The sequence below is a fragment of the Hypomesus nipponensis genome, chromosome 14 (genome assembly GCF_054491055.1).
Source record: "Hypomesus nipponensis isolate SF chromosome 14, ASM5449105v1, whole genome shotgun sequence".
Lineage (NCBI taxonomy): Eukaryota > Metazoa > Chordata > Actinopteri > Osmeriformes > Osmeridae > Hypomesus > Hypomesus nipponensis.
The window spans coordinates 4,741,273-4,765,305 of record NC_140374.1 but is presented as its reverse complement, the minus strand read 5'-3'; the positions used below and the strand labels follow the sequence as shown (position 1 = coordinate 4,765,305).

At 39.7% G+C, this 24,033-nt stretch overlaps 2 protein-coding genes across 2 annotated transcripts; both read left to right on the top strand.

Annotated features, from left to right (window-relative positions):
* Positions 1-23: 23 nt before the first annotated feature.
* Positions 24-4,417, top strand: rlig1 (RNA 5'-phosphate and 3'-OH ligase 1). Its single transcript, XM_084673196.1, has 7 exons — positions 24-274; positions 1,087-1,204; positions 1,329-1,424; positions 2,479-2,595; positions 2,699-2,896; positions 3,508-3,677; positions 3,823-4,417. Exons 1-7 carry the CDS (start codon positions 185-187, stop codon positions 4,009-4,011), a joined length of 978 nt encoding a protein of 325 aa, XP_084529322.1. The 5' UTR covers positions 24-184; the 3' UTR covers positions 4,012-4,417.
* Positions 4,418-6,217: 1,800 nt separating this feature from the next.
* Positions 6,218-19,364, top strand: LOC146258318 (solute carrier family 23 member 1). The gene is made up of 12 exons (XM_084672190.1): positions 6,218-6,289; positions 8,799-8,957; positions 10,248-10,405; positions 11,414-11,591; positions 11,811-11,992; positions 13,443-13,560; positions 14,393-14,549; positions 15,225-15,478; positions 15,736-15,900; positions 16,697-16,805; positions 18,373-18,468; positions 18,604-19,364. The coding sequence occupies exons 1-12, from the start codon at positions 6,218-6,220 to the stop codon at positions 18,798-18,800; spliced, it is 1,845 nt and encodes a 614-aa protein (XP_084528316.1). The 3' UTR covers positions 18,801-19,364.
* The last annotated feature ends 4,669 nt before the right edge of the window (positions 19,365-24,033 follow it).

The following is a 24,033-nucleotide window of genomic DNA, read 5'->3' as shown; positions in this document are numbered from 1 at the left end:
CGCACCAAAAAACGGAGGATGCCAACCGCTGTTAAACACCACTGAGGAAGAATCCACATGGATAGCTCACTAACTCTATGGGATAGCTCAACGAAACGTAGCTTGGCTACTGCGTTTGTTAAGCTACGAACTCGTTAGCTGTTTTTTTAAATCAACATTTGCCAACAGCTACCTGGCTGCAATAATGAGCCGTCTTGGTTCTGTTCAGCAAAAAATACCATGCGTTTTAATGACGGAGGTGAAAGAAGAACCATCCATAAAACGCCAGAGTCAGGTTGGTTGAAGGCTTTAAACGTTTTAAGATAGCCAATTCGTTGATCCTTTGGATCGTTGTTTTGGTTTGCATGTTTTCTAAACCCCGGTCACAGAAGCTACTGACTGTCAAGCTATCTGAAGCGGTCTGTTGTTGCTAGCTTCTGGTAATCCAATGATTTATAGGACAGTGAGGTTCATGTTTTTGATTGTTTTAATAATTTTGGATTCATATTTTTGTGATTGTTGTGTTTTTTAGTGTACCTGTATGGGTTTAATGTTAAGAATATTGTTGGGGTCGGCTATGTAGCTATAATCATAGACAGAATATGGCTATAATTACGTGGGGAGTACATTTCCGGGTATAGTTCCGGTATTGTGGGCTACCAAAAACAGTGGCTTATCGAAAACTGCAGGGGTTACTGTTCTAATGGCTTGCCAATGTTAGGATAAGGGGTAAGGGCTGAAACGATTGCTAAACAGTACGGCAAGCCATTACAACAGCGACCCCTGGTCACAATTTTGGATAGGTCACCGATTTCGTAAAACACCTGCTCATGCGTTGAAACGTTGATTAACTCAATCTGTGTACGGTCTATGTGGCACAGAAATGGGTTCAGATACAGAAATCTCTGCCTCTGAACGTTTACTAGTACTTCCAAGCTGGCTCACCACAAACTGCATAGTTATTGACTTAGTTGTCTTTCTGGAAGTCATCTAGCAAAATGTCCGTTGATTTTCCACACAGGAGTTTGGAGCAGTTGCCGAGTTTATGATTCTGTCAGATTCCCCCCATCATCTTAATTTATTATAATAATTGTTCTTATTTTACAGCAATTTCGGGTTTTAGCAACCAAAATTGTGAATCCGGTTGCACTTGAATCGAATGTTGAATGTGCACTTGCCACAGAAAAGCTGGATGGCACCTGCTGCTATGTTACTGTTTATAAGGGTGAGACATAATTTACATGATTTTTGTCTAGTTTAAAAGCTTTTCATATCAATATAGTTTTATGTTGTGTTATTCATGTTGCTTCTAGAATATGTAATGATAATGTGTATTCGTTTTTTTCTAGGCCAACCCCACCTTTGGGCTCGTCTAGATAGGAAGCCTAACAAGCAAGCAGATAAGAGGTTAAAACAATATCATCATTCCCACAAAACCTGCAAAGGTATCTGCACTGTGTGTGATATACACCCAAAATAATGTTTTTAAGGTAAAAAAAATAAGTAATCATCCCAATATAACACCAAGTCAATAACAATTCAGGAATGTTAATCTTTCAGTTAGGAAGCATAAGCCATTGTGAATCAATGTCACCACTATTGGTGTGAATGAAACAGGTGCACTGGAGAGGCAACCGCAAGACAATCCCCAAAAGAGAAGTGGTTTTGTGGGTGGTGGCCACAAGCTCTCTCCTTATCCTTCCTGACTGATTGTCCTCTAGCTTTGCGTTTTGCTAGTGTCCTTGTCACTACTGGTAGCATGAGACGGTAACAGCCCATTCAGGTTGTCTCATCAGGAGCAGGCCCACTATCATTTTTTCAGTCTGAAATATTGCTTTGAAGACAGATCAATATCGTCACCATTTTGCTCTTTGATTTTGTCTACACATGCCTGACCATTGTGGTCACTGATGAGATTATCTTACGACACCAAGGAAACCATTTGATTACATCTAAAGAACAGTGAGTTATTGGGCTTTTAACTGTTTAAGATGACTGTGTAAGAATGACTGAAGACTTTGAAGCCCTTTTTGTCGAAAAATCTCTACAAGAGGTGTATACAACCATGTTGAAATCATTGTTACTCTGAGTGACCCTCTAGATCCTAGTAGCATATGTATCCTCTGGGTCTGCAGACGTAAAAACTAGGCTACTTGACAGAACAGTATATGCTGTAAGATCTTAAACGCTTACCTTGCGTATCAATTAAAATAGTGTGCTGTGTCTGAAATTCCACAACACACTACTGAGTCATATTATGAGTTGCCGAGATTACATTTACACGATTACAAGTTGGAACAGCCTGGGATTTCTATTGGTTAACCAATGGAGAGAAAGGGGATTTTCTTTCTGGACACATTTAGAATGAACTTATTTTAGGTGTAGCATCATTATCTACCCTCCTTTGTTTTTAAAAAGGTAATAGATGTTGTTTTTAATATGATGTCAATATCATAATAAAACTCAATGTTATTGATATGCAACACTTTCGTGCATCAGGCTTTACCTGGAACGTGGAGAAAGATTTCAAGACATTGCCAGAAGCCTGGATCCCTGCACACAAAGTCCAACACGTGGACGGCCAACCAGTACCTGATGAACACGGACACATTCCAGGTGAAGAGCTTGGTTACAATGATCCAATCCTATAACGATCGATTTGTCTGATTGTCAATGCATGTATCCTACTGAAGACATAATGGTATCAATTTTGTGTTAGGTTGGGTTCCAGTGGAGAAAGACAACAAACAGTACTGCTGGCACTCCTCTGTGGTGGACCATGATGCTGGGGTGGCTCTTGTTCTCAGGGTCAGTGCTGAGAATGAAGATTTGCTGGAGATCACCATGGTCCCTCTTGCGGATCTTCTAGAACAAACCCTGGAGCTCATTGGAACAAATGTCAACGGGAATCCATATGGTGATTATAAAAGCAGCACAATGGGTCCCACCTATTCACCTATACACACTGAATTTGGCCCATGTATGTCATCTTGTCTACATTGTTCATGTACTTGAACGAGACATCATACAGCTCTCATGGCTGTCAAATGTTTGTAATCTGTTTGTTTTTTATTTTAGTTTTCCTCTTCCAGTTTTATTTAGTTACAGCCAACATTGTTTAATGTAAACAGAATTCGGTAACAATTTAGAATATTTGTCCGTTGTTAGAGTAGCTATGCAGGAAGTAATAGGTAGTACTACATGAACACCAAACTTAATACTATTAACTAATATGAAATCAAGATTAACTAAGCAGGAAGTAATAGCAAATTTAGTATAAAAGTAGTTCCTTGGTATTTGATTATTAGTAATAATCATTATTCTAAAGTGTTACCCAGAGTTATTATATGAAATATTGTTATTAAGTTATTCTTGTTTCTTGAATGTATGTTTATTACGCAATGGGGTGTGTATGCTCACGTGTCAACAAGAACTACAGGATGAGGGAGCAGAAAGTGTCATTTCAGGTTTATCGTTGTTGGTAACGGCTGTGTTTTGTGCTGACATTTTTGCAACCGTTTATAATAGGGATGGGAAGTAAAAAGCAGCCTGTTCACGTGTTGGTGGCACATGGAAGCATGCGCTTCCGGAACCCTCCCCCTGTGGACTACCAGCAGCTCTGTTCCTGGTTCCAGGACAGCCCGGAAGGTGGAGTGGAGGGCATCGTCTGGCACTGTAACAATGGCACTCTGGTGAAGGTATGCAAAATGTTGAACAATGATCTCAGGTATGGAAATACCTGAGGTGTGAACTTTTGCCCTTGAAGGAACATCTTGACTTTCCTTCTCACCGGAAGTTGCTTGTGTGTCTCGTTGATGGCTTGTGTGTTTTCTTGTCCAATAGCTTCATCGTCACCACCTGGGGCTGCGGTGGCCAGATGGAGAAACCTTTCTTAACACCAGGCCTGTGGTTGTGAATGTGGAGGGGACTGTGAAGGAGTACGACATCACAAGGAAAGACTTGTTCATAGCTCTTGGAAAGATAAATGCACATTGCTTTAAGAGGCTTCGGGACATTCAGATTGACTCTTAAATCAACCTAGGCTGTGATCTAGACACATACTTCTTCAAACACTTTGGAAGGGGTATGGTAGTAAATGTACATTTAAATTCAATAACTTGTTTACACAAAGATGACACTTTCAACAATGCTACTGTATAACATTGCCAATGTTATTGTTGCCATTAATATTATTTTATTTTATTTTTATATATGAATACAAACATTCATATTTAACAGCACTAATCTTATTGATGAATCTAGCATGTTAAGATAACTAAAGTGACTAATTTTCGATTGAAACAAACTTTTAATCAATCGAGATTGGTGGTCACTGGAGGTTGTGGGAACTGCAGAAATGTGCATCGACTGACCCATCAGTCTTATTGCATAAACATTGTAAATATGATGCCACATTAAATGTGTAAGGTGAACAATACATGGCCCCAAGGCAGTTTTTGTATGCATTCTTTATGCAAAACAGACATATTTTGCATGGAGTAATTTTACCTCAACTTCTCACACCATGACTAAAACTACTGTTGCACTCTGAAGTTAGATGTTTGTAGGTTCAGAGTTTGCCATCTCAAAACCGTGCATATTACTAAACATAAGTGAAACCTAAAGGCACAATAAATTAATGTTTGTATGTTAAATTGGAAAAAGTAAATGACCAAATGCAACATATAACTATTAGGAAGATATGTGCCCTGTTAGATCATTCTAAAGTACCATCAAATAGCTTTTCAAACAGCTCAAATATTTCATTATGTGGCAGTTTAAACAATACATATTGAAGAAATGTATCGTCACAGATCTGCAGTCTGAATTCACTGCTTTTGCCAGTCCTTATACAGGAGATGCTATTACCTGATACTAAAGTAGAAACTTCCACACAATGTTTGGCAAACAGATATCCACATTCCTCTGCAACATAAAGTATATAGAAAAACGAACCAAAAGGGCATGTTAGTTGGCTCCTTCTTGGCTCCGTCCACATCTTTTTAAGCTGGCTCTACATGTTCCTGGCTTTTTACATCTATGACAGACATTTTGTTGAATAGGTTTCATTTGTAAGAACTAAAGTGTACAGTGATATTTTTGTTAAATTTGAGGTACATATTTTACAATAGTTATATTCCTCACTATTGTGTCCTGTATTATATTTATTTCTCCTGTATACTGTTATAATTTTTTATCTTGAGTGGATCCAATGCACACAACAAGCCATTTCAGTTCAATACTTGAATTATTTAATCATGAAATGTTTTTCCAATGCTTAGTTGGACATTATCTATTTGCATCTGAGAAGCCACAACAAGTGAACTTGATGGTCCTCTATATGTAATTTTCCGACACAAAGCTACGTAAAACATGACAAACAAACATCCGTGCTCTCCAATTCTCTAAAGTTTTGTTTGTCAATGACCACTGCTCTCATGGCAAGTCCCCATCTATGGAGACATCTCCTTAAATTGATTTCACGTCCTGCTGATAATTAACCGGGTTCACTTTTGGTATGTGGAACATACTAAAGTTAATGTTTAAAAAAACCTTTGTCTTGTGTCCTTAAACTGTATCTGATTTTTGATCATGCGTTACAGGAGCACGTGGGAAAGTGTGTTTTTAGACCAATGAGAACCTGAAGAATACAAACTTGAAGAGAAATTCTAAGGGCATATACTGAGTGCTACATTGAGATCTGCAGGTCCAGATACCTTATTTCTTGAATAGATTTCAGAAAGTGATTGAAGTTGCCAAGCACGATGCCCAAATATCTGTAGATGAAAACACTAGAGATGGAGATGAATTTATGGTTAATCATGTTCACATAAGTAATGGAACCTCTTCCTAAATGTACGTTTAATTCAAGTCAAGTACTGTTGAAGGGAAACAACAGTATGTCACTGTAAAGTTAATGTCTTACATTGTCAGCGAAGGCAGCTTAATCGCACCTTATTGTAACACAGCAGACACATGATGGTAAGTCAGGTGATAAAAAAAGGAACTCTTTTTTTCTTGGAAGGTTGGAGGGAGCTTAGTAAACAACTGTTAGCTATCACTGAGTAAGCTCTTGTTTCCCTGACAACGTAACCCCCGCTACCCTTCTCTCCCTCCCTCTCTCACCCCGTCATCCCCCCCACCGTGAATCTAACTTTTGTAGTGAGTGTGTGTTAGTGAAGAGGTCCCCAGGAGACACTGGCTGTCCGAAACCGTCTCCACACCCACAGACACCATCATGCATCTCCCTTCGGATCCAAAGGTAGAGATAGGACTCAGAGAACAAGGCACGGTCAACCTTGCGTTTGGGGTAAGTGGCATCCTGTTACATGAAAACAAGACTGCTGATTAATACTGCTTTGCCCCAACTTAAAATGGTGTTTTTTGTATTTTATTTATTTGGTTGGACTTGCAAAATGGGTCAGGCAGATCTCTGTCGTTGGTCAGTGTGTTGACTTTTAATCCTGGGTATACTGCCTGGTGTTCATTTTGTATTTATGGTTATGGTAGTTTGTGTTTCAATGGACCCTGAGGTATTTTCTCCTTTCACTTCCACGCTCGAAGAAAACAAAGCTAATCGCTTCTGAAATAAGAGCTGTATGTAACCCACTCTGGAATGTTATTTTCCTGCAGCATGGCCTACAGTAGACTGGGTAGCTGAATGGAAGTTATTGTATTGATTGATTGCAGCACATAACATCTTGTACATGTTTGTCCTTTCCCTGCATATTGTATTTGATATCCTGCTGTCCCACTGTCTTGTAAGAGACTGCACCAACATTTGCATAGGACTGATACCTGTGATGTAATTATGCACTGTGCTTGTTAAAATACAGACCATTTCTTGACTAACTTCTGAATTTCGAAGTATGTACTAATGATCTTGATTTCCTGCTGTACTTTATGTATGCACTTTTAAGTTATATGTCGCTTTGGAAAAAGGTGTCAGCAAGACGAATAAAAGGTAAATGTAAATGAGTGAAATTAACTTGACCAGGTTAACAGAAATTAGACAAGAAAAGTTACTTGATTTTGAGGTCATGCAACTGACAGATGACTGTTCACAGTCCTGTCAGTATGGAAGCTATGCTGCTCGGCTAATTTCCAGTTTTCTTTGAATATGTTGCATAAGTATGGATTCTGACATAATGTCAAGTTTTATTGGATGGGGCCCTATAGTGTACACAGCTGTACTGAGGTTTTGTTTTGGACAAAGGAACATGAACAGATAAACACAAAACAACAGCTGTCTTAACAGAGACATACTTTATCCGGTTATATGTAACAAACCATCTGGCAAGTCAGGTGAAATGCCTACACTGGTCAAGCAGAAGTACACAGTCTTTCATTGACTTTGTCAATAGATAACTCCTTGAGAAGAGTAGTTATACTAGGCCTTATGTCTGTTATGAGGCTGGTTACCATAATTCATGCTATGTAGATACAAAGCCAGAAGATGGCAGCAAATGAGTTGACTAACTGTACCTAGACCTGAAATAATTTACAGAATGTTTTCCAACAGTACAATTTTATATATATATATATATATATATATATATATATATATATATATATATATATATATATATATATATATTGACAAAATCAATGAGACAGTGCACTTCTGCTTGACATGAGATATATATATATATACATACATACATACATACATACATATATACACACACACACACACACACACACACACACACACACACACACACACACACAATGTGATCATTTGACTTCATCAAATTACCCCTGAACTGTCACAGTTTTATACTGCTGTCTTAAACTTATGAGGATAATGTTAATGATGCTTACAAGTGAGTGCTGAGAGTTTAAATTTACGAGGAATGAAAACTGGTGATTAGGCGTCCACCAAATGCGTCTATCCCCCCTGCTGTTCTTCCTCCCTGGGCGCCAGGAACAGTGGGCAGCCACATCAGCAGCACCTGGGGGCCAAGTCTACGCACTCACCCATGTCTTGACATGGAGAGCGATCTGTTTTGCATGTTTTTATATTGGGGTTCTTTGCAGAGGGATCCCATGTGAGCACAGGAAAAACATGCAAACTCCACACATAAAGGCCAGGGAGATAGCCCACCCGAGCACTGATAGGTGAGAATCAAACCCAGGATCTTCTTGCTGCATGGTGGCAGTGCAAGGCACCAAAGTCTATTTTATTTTAATTTTATTTTTTATCAATATTTTTTCAATATTGGTAGCATTTAGATGCAGTTATTTTCCCCTGTAATCAGGTAAACGTGACCAGTTCTAGAAACTGTTAGAATAACAACTTGGAGTCCATTTAATGACACTATTGTGCTTGTAGGTATGGAATGATGATGGCAGGCTTATGTGTACTTGTATTAACATATATTAGACTTGACAACTGCAAGTTAAGAAACAGGATTCTATTGAAAGTAGAAGTACTATCACATTTCAGAGCTTCTCTTTTGAGGCACCAACACTTACTCATTGCAGTAAATATTTTTTATTTTTCTTAGACATTTTGAACTAAGCAACAACTATTTAATGGTCAGAATGACTACACATTAAGCAATAAACTCACTGTGAAATCATAAGTCCTCCAAAATATGTAATGGTACATTCTGAGACTGATTTATATGTATGTTTGTGTTTTTTTTCTTCTTCTGTTTGTTTGTAACAAAGTAAAGCCCTCTCATAAAGCAATAACATACAGACTTCAACCATTTTATCACATTATTGTCTTCAACACAATCTATCATAGTCCTTTGGTACACAGGTACAATTAGCTATACATGTGACAGAAGTGTACTTGCTTCTCTTTGCAGGGTTCCGACAGCAACAGAGGAGCAGACAGGATTGACATTGATGGGCCACATAAAGAGAACAAGGAAGAAGAACTGGGCACCAAGATTAAAGGCTTGGATCTGGTCTACTCCCTCAACGACAAGCCTCCCTGGTACCTCTGTATCCTACTCGGTTTCCAAGTAAGGACCAACCAGATTGTGCCCCTTGTGTGTTTTCTATTGTATTCTTTTCCATTAGCTTAATTTCTTTGACCTGTTTTGACATCCGACCTCAGTGACTCAGCACTAACTCAGTTTTTAGTCACATTGGGACAAAATGTAGGTGACATGCATGGCCCTAGTTTAGGATAGAAGGAAGAGTGCCTCACCGCCCTCTAAACCAATAACAGCATTGATTGAGTATTCCAGTCAGAGGAATAGATTTATTGTATGATTGATCTTATTTGATAAAACTAATTACATACATACAGAGACAACATTATGGCTAGATGGTAACACCAGGGGGTTTGCAGTTAAACTGTAAACTTATTTCCTGTATCACATTACTGTCAAAACATGACATTAGAAGTGACGTCACTCCCCAAGTCAACTCGGGAGAGACTTGCAATGAATGAATGCACTGTAGAATTTTGGTTTAGAGGTAATGAACATCTCACATGAGTGACTTGAATACTTGTCAGCTATCGTACTCTTGGGATCAAATCTGGCAAACTGACGATATGTAGCCAAATGTGCAAAGAAATGGGTATCCAGCTGATTGAAGCTATTCTGGGTACCTTAGGTATCCTCACAACATCCTATGTTACTGCCCTGACCCCAGCTCAGGCTGTTATCCATTGATTTATGGGAGTTGTAGTTTTGAAAAATACAGCCATAAATCCACAGTGGACTGCCAACATCTGTCTTGAATTTTGTTCATCTTTCAGCCTAGAAGTCTTTAAAAGTTTGGAGCCTCAAACCTGGCCTCTCTCTCATCCAAAGACAATGGTCCATATTTATTTGCATACTCTCAGTTGGCAGCTGGAACATGTAACATCTTTCCTTGTCAAATCCGACCCAGACCCATTCCTAGCATAGGACTACAACCAGACTCAGGGATCAACTGTTCGCACTTACCAGTCAGCCCAGCATGTGGGACCAATATTAACAGTTTATCCTGTAGTGCCACTCAGAGAAGTAAAAAGTCATTATCATTGGGTTGTTCAATAGTTAATCTAGTGATTTATGTAAAGTCTAATGTAGGGTACTTCAAAGTACAGTGAATTGTACAGTGAACTTCTGTAACAGTGAATTCATTAATCGATTTTCAGATTGTACTAAGGATTGACCCTGGCATCCTATGGAAGGGTGGACTGGTCTTGTTTAAAGTGGCATGGGACTCTCTTGGTCCTAGAGAGTCAGGTCATCCTAGCAGGCATGTACGTTTTTATTGACATGTTGTTGGTTTCACCCATACCCCTGTCTCTGCAGCATTACATATTGGCATTTGGTGGCATCATCGCAATTCCTCTTATCCTGGCGGAGCCTCTCTGCATCGGGGACAATAACGCAGCCAAGAGCAAGTTGATATCCACCATCTTCTTTGTGTCTGGGTTGTGTACACTGCTCCAGACAACAGTTGGAACCAGGTATCCCTTTTGTCTTTCCAAACAGAAATGCATTTACAATTAAGGTTAACGACCCGATAAACAAATATAGAAAATCAGGATATCGATGTGCAGATGTATACCTAAGATATTGTGTACAGTACCATGTACAATTGCAGCATAGGTATGTAGACTCAAACACACACACACACACATACAGACAGCATGAACGGACAAGTGTGTAATCATGCTCACATCTGAACCCAAACACAGCTACCACCATCCTCCTCACTAATCCTCCAGGAGGAGATATAATTCCTGTTTCTGGATGTAGACGAGCCGTGTGTTCACCTTTCAAAGTGATGGCGTCAGACAGGCCTGGACCTGTAATCTGGCATACCGGGCAAATACCCAGTGGGCCGACGCACTTGGGGCCAATATAATATTACAAATATATATAGATCTTTAAATATATATATATTTTTAATACATTTAAAATTGGCCGACAACTGTCCCATAAAGCGGCCCATTGGTTCATTTTCCATACTGACACTGGGCTGGCCCAATCACATCTCATTTCAGGCTCCAGTGGTGTCTGACCGATTGTGGTGGGCTGGTCTGAGCAAAAAATACCAGGGCCATTTTTTTGGCCCAGTCCAGCCCTGGCGTCAGACAGTTTTAAGATAAAACCCCAATATATTGCAAGCACAGAGTTAGGGCTTACCACAGCTTAAAAATGCTTCCAGTCAAAAGCCCCACGTGAGTTACAGCAGTGAAACCAGGTGCAGGATTAGTTTGTTTAGTCATTGATGAGTCAGTATATCACTCTGAACAAATCCATGGTCTCTCACACCCCAGTCATAAATTATTGGCAATACACACATTTATTGTAGATCTCCACTAAGGTTTTAGGAAAGTGTTGCTATGCAGTTGTATTATTTGAGCTATTCAGTCAAGTTAATGAAATAAAGTGTAGAAACTGGATAATGTCTAGGGGCTGTATATTTATAGGATTGTAGGAATCTGATTATTTTTTTCTTTTTTCTTCAGGCTTCCAATCCTCCAAGGGGGCACCTTTAGTTTAATCACCCCCACTCTGGCGATCCTTGCCCTGCCTAAATGGAAGTGTCCTGTCCCAGGGGCCCCGTCACTGTCCATGGAGCTCCAAAATGCTACCGACTTCCTGCAGGGGGACCCTGATGAGGTTTGGAAGTCCCGGATGCGTGAGGTATGTTTAACCCCATTTTCTTATTTCGTTGTTTTAAGACAGTTGTTTTGTTAGTCTATGTTGTGAAAACACAACATTTGGCACACATATCAGTTCTTTATACCTGTATTGAAATGTGGACAGGGTGTTTTTGTAAACAGTTTTACTGCAACTATGCAAAGTAGTGGTTATAGTAATGGTTATAGCTGATGATAGACCCACTAATCCTTTCTGATACAGATTCAAGGAGCTATCCTGGTGTCTTCCCTGCTCCAGCTAGTTCTGGGCTTGTCTGGTATGGTGGGCTTGGTGCTTAAGTTTATTGGCCCACTGGCCATAGCCCCCACCATCAACCTCATAGGCCTCTCACTCTTCATAGAAGCTGGAAAGAAGTCTGGAGCACACTGGGGAATAGCAGCATTGTGAGTGTAACAGAGTTCACAAGTCATTTTTGTAAATTCAAGTCAAGTCTTGAGTATCTTAGAGTCATGTTGAAATCATGTCTCAAGTCCCTTTGCAATAGCTTTTAAGTTAAAGATGTGTTTAAATTCTTTAACCATTTTAAAATACTGCCTTGTTCCTCCCATGCAATTTCAATTGTACATGAAGAACATGAAAGTAAACTTTACTGCTAAAGGTGTTCCTATTGTACTGTAAATATTCAACTGTTTGTCCAATGAAGCAGATGTAGTTTAGTATGGAGTTAGCACTGGTATCTTACTGTGAATTTTGCTGCCACTGCCATACAGCAGGTCTTACAACCTAACATAATAATTACAATTAGGCCATTTGGTTACAGCTCTACTCTAAAAAAGACTGGTCACAGTGTAAGAATACATAAATTACACAGCGGTCTTGCCCATTGTAATCTGATGGAAAGCACAGCAAAAACAAAAACAACCAGTTGTTGCATCGTTCCTTCTCTTCATTGATCCAGTCTCTGATCTACTATTATAAATGGCTCAGATCAGAAGGTAGAAATTTAGACATTTAGAATTTGGATAGCTTTCAAAGAAGGGAAGAAAGGAAGGCTGGCTTTAATTGCTTTTTGTAGAGCTTTGGAAGATGGAATTAGCTCCAGAACAGTCAGTCCTCAACGTTGGTATCCTTTACTTGAAATATGATGTTCTTTTAACAGCTTTAGTGTTTTTGGCCTGTTCATCTGTTAATTTGTTTTAAAAGAACAATACTGTGTACACTGTGTATGCTCTTTATCCATGCCTACTCTCAGCACCATAGCATATGCCCTCTAGCATTCCCCCTGTCAAACACTGGAGTTCTACAAAAACAGATGATTGATACTGTGAGAATGTAGATGTCATTGTCACATGTTTCTGGAAACCAGAAGGTAGGACCTGTGATCATACCTACCAGGGGTTTCTGACCATTAAAGAAAACTCCACTTAGACCGATTTTAAGGTTTGTCACAAAAATACAAACACAAGTGTCAGAGCATCTGCTTCCTTGTTTTCATTGACTAACTCTGACATAGAATTGTTCTACTTTGTTTTAAAACCCTTCACAAAAGTTCAATTTAACATGGAACATCTGTGGTTATTTAAGGGAGAGGTCTAATATGCAGAATTTTCCATTCATTTTCACACGTCACCCTGAAAACCCAGCCGAACACTGATGTTTGATGTGCATTCGGTTTCCTGTTGCCACATACTTTTAATAATTCCCTTAAAACCTGAGTAAAGGTTGGTGCTGTGTTGATATATGAGAAACATGTTTTTACTTGAGCTAATTCACTTTAAGATGGGGTTTATTTGAGGATCCCAAAACAAAACCAACTAAAACAGGCTAGTACTGCAACATTAATAAACAGTGTGTGAGTGTGTCATGTTGTTTTTATTGCACTTTTGCCTACAGGACGGTGTGTCTCATCTTGCTATTCTCCCAGTACCTGAGCAAAGTCAACGTACCTTTGATTACATACCAGGACAAGAAATGGAAGGTTTTTCAATACCCTGTCTTCAAGCTCTTCTCAGTGAGTAGACTGTTGCATGCTAATACTTTCAATCTAATACTTTTCATATGAGCATTAGAGATTGATTGCTGGACATCTGTTACAAATTATTCAAAGTACTGTTTAGAGATATACAGGCTGAAGGTGGGTAGAAGCCGTATGAAATCTAATTAAATCTGTTCCATTGACATTTCATGGTGTCTCACAATTGTGAAAAAAGAGAACCTAAGGATCTCCACGGAATAATGTGTTTTGTTGCTTCTCGGAACATTTTGAGATAAAGGGGATGGTAAAAACAGCTGTTCATAGGGACAGATACAGTAAAGAGATACAAGAAATTTGAGGGTGAGAGATGGGGAAGAAAGGTAGATAGTGTAAGGTAGAGACAACCATAAACATATTTTGATGTAGGGTGGGCACAACTTTTGACAGAAGTTGGGACTGTCTTGCGAGTTTGTGTATGGCAAAAAGATGGGATTAACTGACAACCAGTTCTTCACATATTAAACAAATTAGGGGAGGAGGTGGTCTTGTTTACTTCCACCGCAGTGTTACACTTCCACATGTTGAGAACTTTCTGTCTTGTCCAGAAAATGGTGGTTTGCCAGCAGAGGCACAAAGAGGTTCAGGGAAAGATCTGGCAGCTACAGAATTATCAGAATGAGACTGTTTTATTCCCAAGAGCCAAAGCCCTTTGTTGAAGTTTCATGTTAGTGTGGGGGAGGGAGTAGGAGCCAAAAAGGCTTGTGCTCGGATTCAACAAATAACCTCCATAGGATTTGCTTATATGAGCATGTTCTAAAAAGACGAAAAAAATGATTGTCACATGTACTTCTTGATATCTCCCTCGCAGGCTTTGTTTGGGATGTGTGGAGCTTGGTTGATCTGTTTCTTGCTGACTGTCTTTGACGCCTTGCCATCTAAGCCGGACGAGTACGGCTACACAGCCAGAACCGACATTAACCTGCAGGCCGTGTCCACGGCTCCCTGGTTTCAATTTCCATATCCAGGTGAAAGACAGAACAAAACCCTAGTGGTCATTTGCACTGACAGTTACTTTTGTTTAATTTCAAACTTAGTGGGACGTGTAAACAGGCCAGTGCAATAAAATTATAATTTCAGTGAACACAAATCATGTGTAAGGATAATTGTCAGGTAATTGTTATTGCCATTATTGATATTCTTGTCTCATGTAAGTATTTCAGCTAGGATGTTTTTGGCTTTAATAAGCCCACTCAGCACCTGGTTGGCTAATGCTTTGTAATCATCATGGCCACAATCTGTGGGCAGCAATCGATCAGCTGCTGTTTTCAGAATGTTATTCCTTTCATCTTTTCTGAGCCAAACAACAATTTAACAAAGTTCACATGCCGTGGTATCCCTTCCAACATAGTAATGTTTTGCAGAGAAAAAAACAAACATTACTCTGTCAACAGATCCTTGGTTGGATTATAAACAGTGCAGGAAATTGTGAAAGAAAAATTGACCTTATTCCCCAAAGATGTTGGCAACCTTAAATTCTTTCCTAGGAAAGCACAAGTTGAATATGGGAGTTTTGTTCCTGTCCTAAATAGATTGTCACAGGTTGGACCATGCCAACAGTTTTGGGGGATATGGAATTTGCTGAATGTGTGTCTGTCCGTGTAAAACCAAAATGTATACTGTGTATGATTGTGTTTCCCCAGGCCAGTGGGGAGTGCCCACTGTGAGTGTGTCATCAGTGTTGGGCATGATGGCGGGCGTGTTGGCCTCCACTATGGAGTCCATTGGGGACTACTATGCCTGTGCTCGTCTATCAGGGGCTCCTCCACCACCCACCCATGCCATCAACAGGGGCATTGCAGTGGAGGGCATTGGCTGCATCCTGGCTGCACTCTGGGGTAGTGGAAATGGTACTACCTCCTACAGCCAGAATATCGCAGCACTGGGAATCACCAAAGTACGCATTGTATAAAATGTTCACTTGTTATAAGTAGTTTCCCTGACTTACTTTCAAAAATGAGATGCAATTAACGATACATTTAGCATCAGAGCTGTTCTCAAGCTGATCTTCGACCTCCTCAGTGCTCCTAACCTGGTCCTACTGACACTGTTTACGGTCATGTTTTACAGCCCTAAAAGTCCAACTCAAGATAAAACCTTCACCCAAATGTTATAGATAAATAGTGTCCCTTTGTTTCCGTTTGACCCTGGCAGGTTGGCAGTAGACTGGTACTCCAAACAGCAGGACTCTTGATGATCTTCTTGGGGCTCTTTGGAAAGTTTGGCTCTGTTTTCATCACCATCCCAGACCCAGTCATAGGAGGCATGTTCCTAGTAATGTTTGGGATGATTGCAGCTGTCGGAATATCCAACCTTCAGGTAACAAAACTAAACTGATGGTTTACTTTGTGCTCAGCCATCTTTTTTCTATTACAAGTGTGTAAATGTGGCAACCATTTGATATTGTCTTTGGACCCGACCTTCAAACTATTAATCTTTCTGCTTCAACAGACCCATGATGACTGGCTATCATTTGGCCTCATATGTATTCCATAAGGTCCCAAGGCAATTGAGAGCCGAATATGGTTCACAGATGAATTTTCTAAGAGAAATGCATTTGGCATGTACAGGCTTAGTGTGTTGGTAATGTTTTCTTTGTAAGGTGTGTCAAACATGAGTCACAGTATAGTACATAAGCCTCAATTGAGAAAGGCTGTCAATCACTGAACTGAAGCATTATCACCTCAGTCTTCAGAACACAGAACAACCACACGAGATTCCCATGGGTTTTTTCTATCCATTAGAGCTTTTTGCTGTCCTTTTACCACATGGGCTAATAGCAAGGTTCCTTAGTTAATGTGCCACCAACAAGAAAAGTATGCTGTTTTGGTACATGATTTATATTTTCGCAAATGTATTCAAATTTATGTACAGTAATGCAAATTGTGCATTGTGCTATGCACATTACTAACTATTGAACGACATAGTGTGGGCCTTAAGGCCCACATGTATAGGGTTTGACAGTATAAGTTACAAAACCCATACTGTTAGTGTATGATGATTCCTTTGTATTCCTGTATTCTTGTCCACTACAAGTATTGTCATATAGTTGCTGAATGAGGAAGCTCACCCTGACTGACATCCCTGTCACCTGTTCCTCTCTGACCCCTCGCAGTATGTGGATCTCAACTCCTCAAGGAACCTGCTCATTTTGGGCTTCTCAACATTCAGTGGCCTCGTCCTTCCAACCTGGTTTCACTCCAACCCAGGCATAATTGACACAGGTGATTGTCACATGCGGAAATATATTCTACCCAGACGCAAGCACATGCACAGATGTGCGTACACACGCGCACACTCGCACACTCTATGTCCAATTAGGAGTTCGAAAAAAGCCTTCTTTAATACTCCCAAAGTCTAAGCAATTGCACTAATTCTCATTACTTCCTTCTTAGTTAAACAGTTTGAATGCTTTGTTGAAAAATCAGGTCATCAATTTATCCATGGCTCATTATTCCACCAGTCATAACTATAGCTACGAAAAAACAAAGGGATCCAAAAATGTAAAATATTGCATAAACCTTTCCCAGCCTGATCCTGCTTGATAAGTCGTGATATGGACACTCTCCAAGAGAAGGTATAATTGTACGGGGTAGAGGAGAGGTTACCAGGAGATGAAGACTTGTCTGGCTTCCTTAGGTCTAGGCTGCTTACTTCTCCAATCCTCTTGGCTTGTCTCATTGTCACTGGCTCTAATGTGGCTGTAAGTCTCGGCTTGGCTCAAGTGCCCCCCGTCTATCTTTAACAAGCCTTGCCCTATCTTCAACCCTGTACTTCTCACCTTTGCCCCAATCCCCCCCCCCCCCTGATTTCTTAGGTTGTGCTTCTCCTACAACAAAGCAGCCAGTCTGTAGCATTGATAAACAAAGTGATTGTCATCCTGAATCCAGTTAAACGTACAAAGTACAACTCATGGGAATTAAAAAGCTTAGCTTTGAACTCCTGACCGTTGTGACAGGGTTGGGGATTGGGTAGATGAGGGGTGTAGCTTATTCTGCATTGAGTCTCATACAGATGGATGTGGTTGGTCCCTGGGGTACTTTAACAATGCCAGGATTGTGAAAAAACCTTAAAGGTGCTGTAAAGCAAATTCCATGATTTGCTTCTCAGTACATTGTATACGTGTGAAATGAGTTGCTGAAAGCATGTGCCAACTAAGCTCTAAAACATTGTTGCACTGAAATGTGGAGTTAGAGCAGTTTCTCACCCGTTTTCAGCTCAGGTTTTATAGGCAAAACCCAACCTATCTACGTCACAGCCACCTATCTACGTCAGATCACAGACGGTTTATATAACCTGCATTCTGTTACTCAGCTGGTACGATGCAAAGACAAAGTAATTAACACATAAAACACTGCAGGTAGGTATGTTCTAATATCTGCAATTGATTTAGCTAGTTGTTGCTGTTGTTGCTAAATTCAATAAATTTGAAGGGGTGGTGCTTCAGCTCCTTCAGGCGACACGCCCCCCCAAGCTCAAGCAGAGAAGACTGCTGATTTTCTCACAATTTCAAAGCCAAATGTGACATACTTGTCTTTGTTCTTTTTCATTCCAATTTGGATGGGTAGTTAACAACACATTTTTCTGTGGTGTGATGAACTTAACTCATTTTCAGTTCTGCTTTACAGCGACTTAAATTACATTTTAAGCAACTTCCCTAATCTACTTTGGGGAAGGAAGTTATGAAAGCAAGCATCAATTATCTCCTAAATGAACTGGTACATTATACTGTGAACATGGGGCCTGTGTTCATGGTAGATTTACTGGATGATTTCTTACTTCATCTCACAGGTTCACAAGAACTGGATCAGGTCATTGTTGTTCTCTTTACTACGCATATGTTCATTGGAGGATTCTTTGGATTTGTGCTAGACAACACAATTCCAGGTAAGCAACTGTTTTCCTACTTGCACAATTATAGTAATTTGAAATATTTTGTTGAATGTGCAATACTCATCAAATCACAAAATATTTTTCTGGTCAGATTTTTCTCATGCATCTTTTTGTTCCTGTCCCCATTAGGAACAGAAAAAGAGAGGGGCATTAAGAGTTGGCGGAACAAGGTAGAGGAAAGCAGTAGCACTCAAACAATGGACGAGTCATGCTACAATATTCCATTCTGCAAAGGCTTTCTAAAGCGATTCAAATTCTTTCATTATCTACCTTTTCTTCCATCTTATAATTGTCCAGAACAGACAATGCCAATAATCCCAGAGTAACTCATTTAGTATTACGACTACTGTTACAAGCACCAAGCATCATCTTTTAAACCCTCCATTAAACAATCATTCAATCAGCCACATTACTTTACGTGTTTACCTGTACGTGTTGACTATATGTAAAGTGAAAAGTCTTGTGAAGTTATGACCAGGGTACCATGACTGTGACACATGGGAACACAGAGAGGGTCCAATCTGAGCTTCTTCCCACATTAAACAAAGAAAAAAAAAAAAAATGCAATATTTACATGGCCCACCTTCCATTCAAGAAACAATAGGAAACTTTAAATCTCACATGCATGGGGCCAAACTGGTAGATGTTTCCATAATAAATAACACAATGTTATTTAACACCGGAGTCATCTCCAGGGGAACTGTTTAAGACATAGTCAGCAACATTCCCAGGTATCAAAGGAATGAAAATATAAGGCATCTACAGATTTATGGAAATAGTGTTGCTAACTGTTGCTAATCTTCTTATAAACAAACAAATTATTATTTTTTTGTCTTTGTTTTTCAAACTTTGTAAACTAAAAATGTATAGATTAAAACATTTTGAAATTATTTTGCAGTTATTCTTTTTTTTAAGTTTTGTATGTTAAATTAATTGTAATACTTGTGGAAATATAACAGGGTACATTTTAGTCTTGATTGGTATCTTATCATCATTGGTCAGGGAAGTACAATTTGTAGAGCAGTGGCAAATAATGTTTGTTGCACATTATAACTTTTGGAAGATTATACTTTACTCTTTGTGGATATAAATTGTAACTGACGTTATTGTTAAATGTTATTTTTTGGTTCAATATTTAGCTATGTAAAATGCTGAAATTTGCTGAATTGATCAAACTGTCTTGCTGAAATTCCCTTAGATTAATCTATACATTCCAAGTTGTTTATTTGAAAACGTTTTGGACTTATTTATGTTCAGCCTTTATAATTAAAAGCTGTTGACAGTCAATGTTTTACAGTCAGCGTTTATTTTACAAAAATATACATTGAATTGTTATAAGAAATCCCTTCACACTAAACCAATTACAACTAGAGAGCATACAATTTCTGGGGAAATTGTGAGGGTGTGCTTGTGGCTGCCCCAGCTTTCCATACACTCCTGGTGTTTACATATTTCAAAAAGCATTTAAGTGTATGACTACAGTTCTGACCATTGTGTTCCCTTGATAATAAGTTTGTAAAAATGACATGCATCACTCAGATGGAGGAGAGGTGATACTGGTTGGTTGGAAGAGAAGGAGGCCAAATGTAGCTCATGAAGATGCAGCGCTAGATAACTTATTAAATTGTAATCAGATATAAACAACTTGTTGGTTGCCCTATTATGTCCTATTATCCTCCTATCATCGCCCTATTATGTAATTTGAACGCCCTGAACGGCATCATTTGAGTAATGAGGGCAAGCGTAGGCTTATTGATTACTTAAAAAACGTTAAGTTTCATTATGCATCATAGAGGAGCCTAGTTAGAGAAGGATTTAGCAGTTTAATATTAGAAGCCTATTTTATTAATAATTTTCAGAGTAACCTCAAACCTTTCTTTTGTTTCTTTGACCTTACATTTTCTTTGAGGGCTTAGTGGTCTCGGTTTAACATCATTATTTATAGCGACATAATTACCGGACACTGTTAGCTCGCAATGTAGACAAAGAATGCCCCTGCAACAAAGTTGTAACTTGGTAACAAGTAGCCAGCTAGAAACCGAGCAGAAGTTTGTAGCCATATAAAGGCCTATAAATATAGGCTACTTGATTTGGCTGCAAGATTCGCTGATTTTGAGTGTCCAAGATATGATGGATTCTGATCTGGATCAACAGTCTAGCCATGTAGCTAAGGCTTGTCCGGGAAGAGTACATTTTTTTTACGGCAAGTCTGGAAGATCAATTTAGGCTAGTGCTACTTGCCCCGATGCACTGGACAAGTTATTAAAACTCAAACAAAATAAAATGCAATGTTAGGCCTACTTCACGTTATGTGCCACTCGTTACGTCTATCGATTTTATTTGAGCGAATTCTGCATCAGTAAAACCACCAACCCAAGATCTCTACAGACCAGCTAATTTCCTGCTCAACACTTCAACGGGGGCTTATTACTTGAAAGATGAATTAGGCTATTTACGGTCGTCTCAGTTACACCATGAGGGGTGGGAAATACTGTGATTTGCTTAAGAAGGCAAATGGCTAGTAAAACATAACATTTCATAATAATTTCAATAAATCAAGCAGCGCAGCAAGACCCAGTAAAATGTATATCCTACAGCTAAGCAAGGCTGAAGCAGGCTGACATTAATTATTTTCATGAACAGACAAAGTTTTGACATTGACAAAGTTTAGGCTGTGGCAATGAAGTTCAGGTTAGTAGTCAGATACTTTCACCTATTGAAAAACTTTTGAGTAAGGGGAAAGCCAAACATGTTCCGTCGCCGTTTGACTTTCTAAACATCTCTAAAGAGATGTTTTTGTTAGCTACTCATTAGTGTCTCGGGTAGGCTACAGCGTTGCAGTGAGCCGCCACACTGATTTGAAACCACAGGTAATGGTCATTTCACCAACAAATCGTTTATTAATGTCAAAATAAATCCTACAACAAAAACGTATTTGTGAGGAATGTTTATTTTAACGATTGAAAACAGATGCATCATGACCACTGTAGTATGTGTTGCCCAAGCAACAGAGGCTAATGTCATGATGCTAATGCTTCAGTGAAATAGTAGACTACCGTTTCCGAAAGTAGATGTGGGCCTACTTACTTAATAATATCAGCTAATATTGTACATTACATTTTACAATTATGTTTCACACCACAAAGTAAAATGATTAAATATCACCCTGGCCTCTTTGCTTGTGGCGTTTCTGCAGCTGCCTTGCAGATTAGTATCCCCCAAGTTAACAGATGGGAAACTAATGTTCTGCTAGAGATAGTCACGCGAGTTTTCGTGACGTTGGTGACGTTAGTGGCGTCAGTGACTGTGGCTAGCAAGTTAGCCACCGTTAGCTTCACTTTTTGCCACAAAAATGTAATTTCTACTTAAACCGTGCAATGGAACATAAATCCCAATACAACCAACGCAATCGCTACCGAGACGAACCTTTTGACATCGCCGTTGTCTATGTAGTCCAAATATTGAGGCATCCTTAGGGGGGCGAAAAGAAATAATAAATAATATATATGTGAGATAACAATGGTTTGTGCTCGCCGAAAGCAAGCACACCCCAATAAAATCTTTGTGCTACAAGTTCACACCATGGGTTATAGTTGGTATAATTACAAGTAGTGAGCAAACAACATTGAAACGTAGTTGTGGTGAGGGGTTTAGTCTGGTAGGGAGGCAATATGTTCTGGGGGAAGACTCTGCCCAGACACAGGTCTCCCAGGAAGGCCGCTTGCCTAGAACTTGTGTTCGCACATGTGTCCACTTACAAAACTGGAGTATATCGAGGCCATAAATTACTGAAGACATTGAAGTAAGAGCCAACCAGGAAGGAAAAACACCAAAGCAGACGCCCTCTTCCACCAGTTTATAGCTCCGCTTGCAGCAACGTCTTCAACCACTGAGGAACACATTCTACCACACGCCTGCCTTGAGGCACCTGTCAGATGGGCCACTAAGACACCATATAACAGTCTCAGTTGTCAGACCCGTCCCCTGCCTCCAGTCCTCCTTCCAGGACTCATGTCCCTGAGTCAGTCCTTTTCCATCTCCTACATCTGGTTCACACCACGCTGAGCGAAAGCTCTACCTCGTGGAACGAACCCACTGATGGCCATCACAGGGCTTTTGCCCTGTCTTTTGTCTGCCCAAAATGTTTCGCATTTTGACCCTTTGCCTCCTCCAAACCATTGTCTGAGCCTTCACTACTACAAAATAACCTTTGCATTATATCCAACTCTGTGTCCTACTTCATTACAGGTATTGTCTTTACTGTGCCAGGTCTAATCTCACCAGTCTGGTACACAGTACCAAAACATCACATCATTGTCATAGGTAAAAAATAAAATAAAATGAGAAAGCAACTATAAAACCTACTCAGGAAGATATTGTTCTCCGAAGTGATACACAATATCCGTGCTTTGTCACGTAGGACAATCTCTTGTAGATCTGGAGACTGCCCATGACGCCATGTGAAGAATGTCCATCAGAGCTTTTCTTAAGAGGTTAAACCTAAACCCCTGCTCCCAGACCACAGGCATCTCCCTATCTATAGTTCCTGTAAATACCTGGCTGTTTTAGGATTCTCCATTCAGAGACATCAAAAGGACCATAAGTCTGTAGGTGATTGTGTGTGTGTGTTCTGAGTGTGTAAGTGTGTGTAAATGGTATATACTCGCTGACTCCTTAGACATGCTTTGAAGCTTCTTTTGGAGCCAAGTCCAAAGAGCTTATCTTAATTGTTTGGCTTTCTTATTCCACTTTATACCATGACATATTTACAGTCTTCATCCCTTAGATTATTTGTGATCTACCATTAAGGCATTCAACATTCATGTCTACAGGTTTGAATGAACTAAAACAAATAACCAGGACAAATAATTAGGATACAGGTTACCCTACAAGTTCCTTTGGTATGCAGTAACATGCAGGATCAGATCAAAGAGCTTAACCAGTGTTGCCAGTGTTGTAAAATATCTTAAGATTCATACAATGAAATATGTTACAAGATCCATCACATAATTGCTACTCTCAAAATCAGTGTTTTCTCTCTAATTAAAGTTGTTTTCCTGCTCAGCTTTTCTTTGTTTAGGGATTTGACATATTTGGCAATCTAGGACTGCAAACTACAAGGGTATCACACCTCTCAGCCTCCCTGGTAAAATTCACGTACTCTAAGGTGCTGGAGAGGAGGGTTCAGACGATTATCGAACATCGGTTTGAAGAGAAACAATGTGGGTTCTGTTTCGCCGTCGAGTGTGAAGTGGGTGGGATGAGGTTTAGCACCTCTAAATCTGAGGTCACGGTTCTCAGCCTGAAACCGATGGAGTGCTTACTCTGGGTAGGGAATGAGTTCCTACCCCAAAGTGAAGGAGTTCGAGTACCTCTGGGTCTTGTTCATGAGTGAGGGGAGCATGGAGCGGAAGGTTGGCCAGAGAATCGGGGCGGTGAGGGCGGTATTACATTCGCTCTATCGCACCGTTGTCACAAAAAGAACTGAGACGGAAGGCAAAGCTCTCAAACTACCAGTAAATTTTCGTTCTTCCCCTCACCTATGATCATGAAGGCCGA